Below are 343 nucleotides of genomic sequence, written 5' to 3'. Positions count from 1 at the left end.
CTCATCGATGCCGATACCTGCCGTCACTGCAAAAGCACCAACATAATCCTGTTTGCCTGAATCTTTCGGTGCAACAAAATCAGAGATACAGCTATTAGGACGATCTGACGGTTTCGCCATTTGTTGACGTAGATGGTGCAGCATCGCTCTCACTTCTTCTCTATCATCATCGGCGTACACTTCAATATCATCACCGACACTATTCGCAGGGAAGAAACCGATAACAGCCCTTGCTGATAACCATTTTTCATCAACAATTTGTTTCAACATTTTTTGTGCATCGGCGAATAACGTTGTCGCTTCTTCACCAACGATTTCATCATTCAGTATTTTTGGATATTTG

The 343-nt window shown here is 42.6% G+C and overlaps 1 protein-coding gene across 1 annotated transcript; it reads right to left on the bottom strand.

Annotated features, from left to right (window-relative positions):
- Nucleotides 1-17: 17 nt before the first annotated feature.
- LOC106820611 (methionine synthase-like) lies at nucleotides 18-339 on the bottom strand (the record flags this gene model as incomplete). The annotated part of the gene is made up of 1 exon (XM_014825118.1): nucleotides 18-339. A coding segment is annotated over one exon (322 nt), but the record flags the coding sequence as incomplete, so codon positions are not given.
- Nucleotides 340-343: the final 4 nt, after the last annotated feature.

This window comes from Priapulus caudatus, unplaced genomic scaffold, assembly GCF_000485595.1.
Source record: "Priapulus caudatus unplaced genomic scaffold, Priapulus_caudatus-5.0.1 Scaffold34238, whole genome shotgun sequence".
NCBI lineage: Eukaryota > Metazoa > Priapulida > Priapulimorpha > Priapulimorphida > Priapulidae > Priapulus > Priapulus caudatus.
Note: the sequence above shows the minus strand (reverse complement) of the source record. Positions and strands in the feature narration are given on the sequence as shown.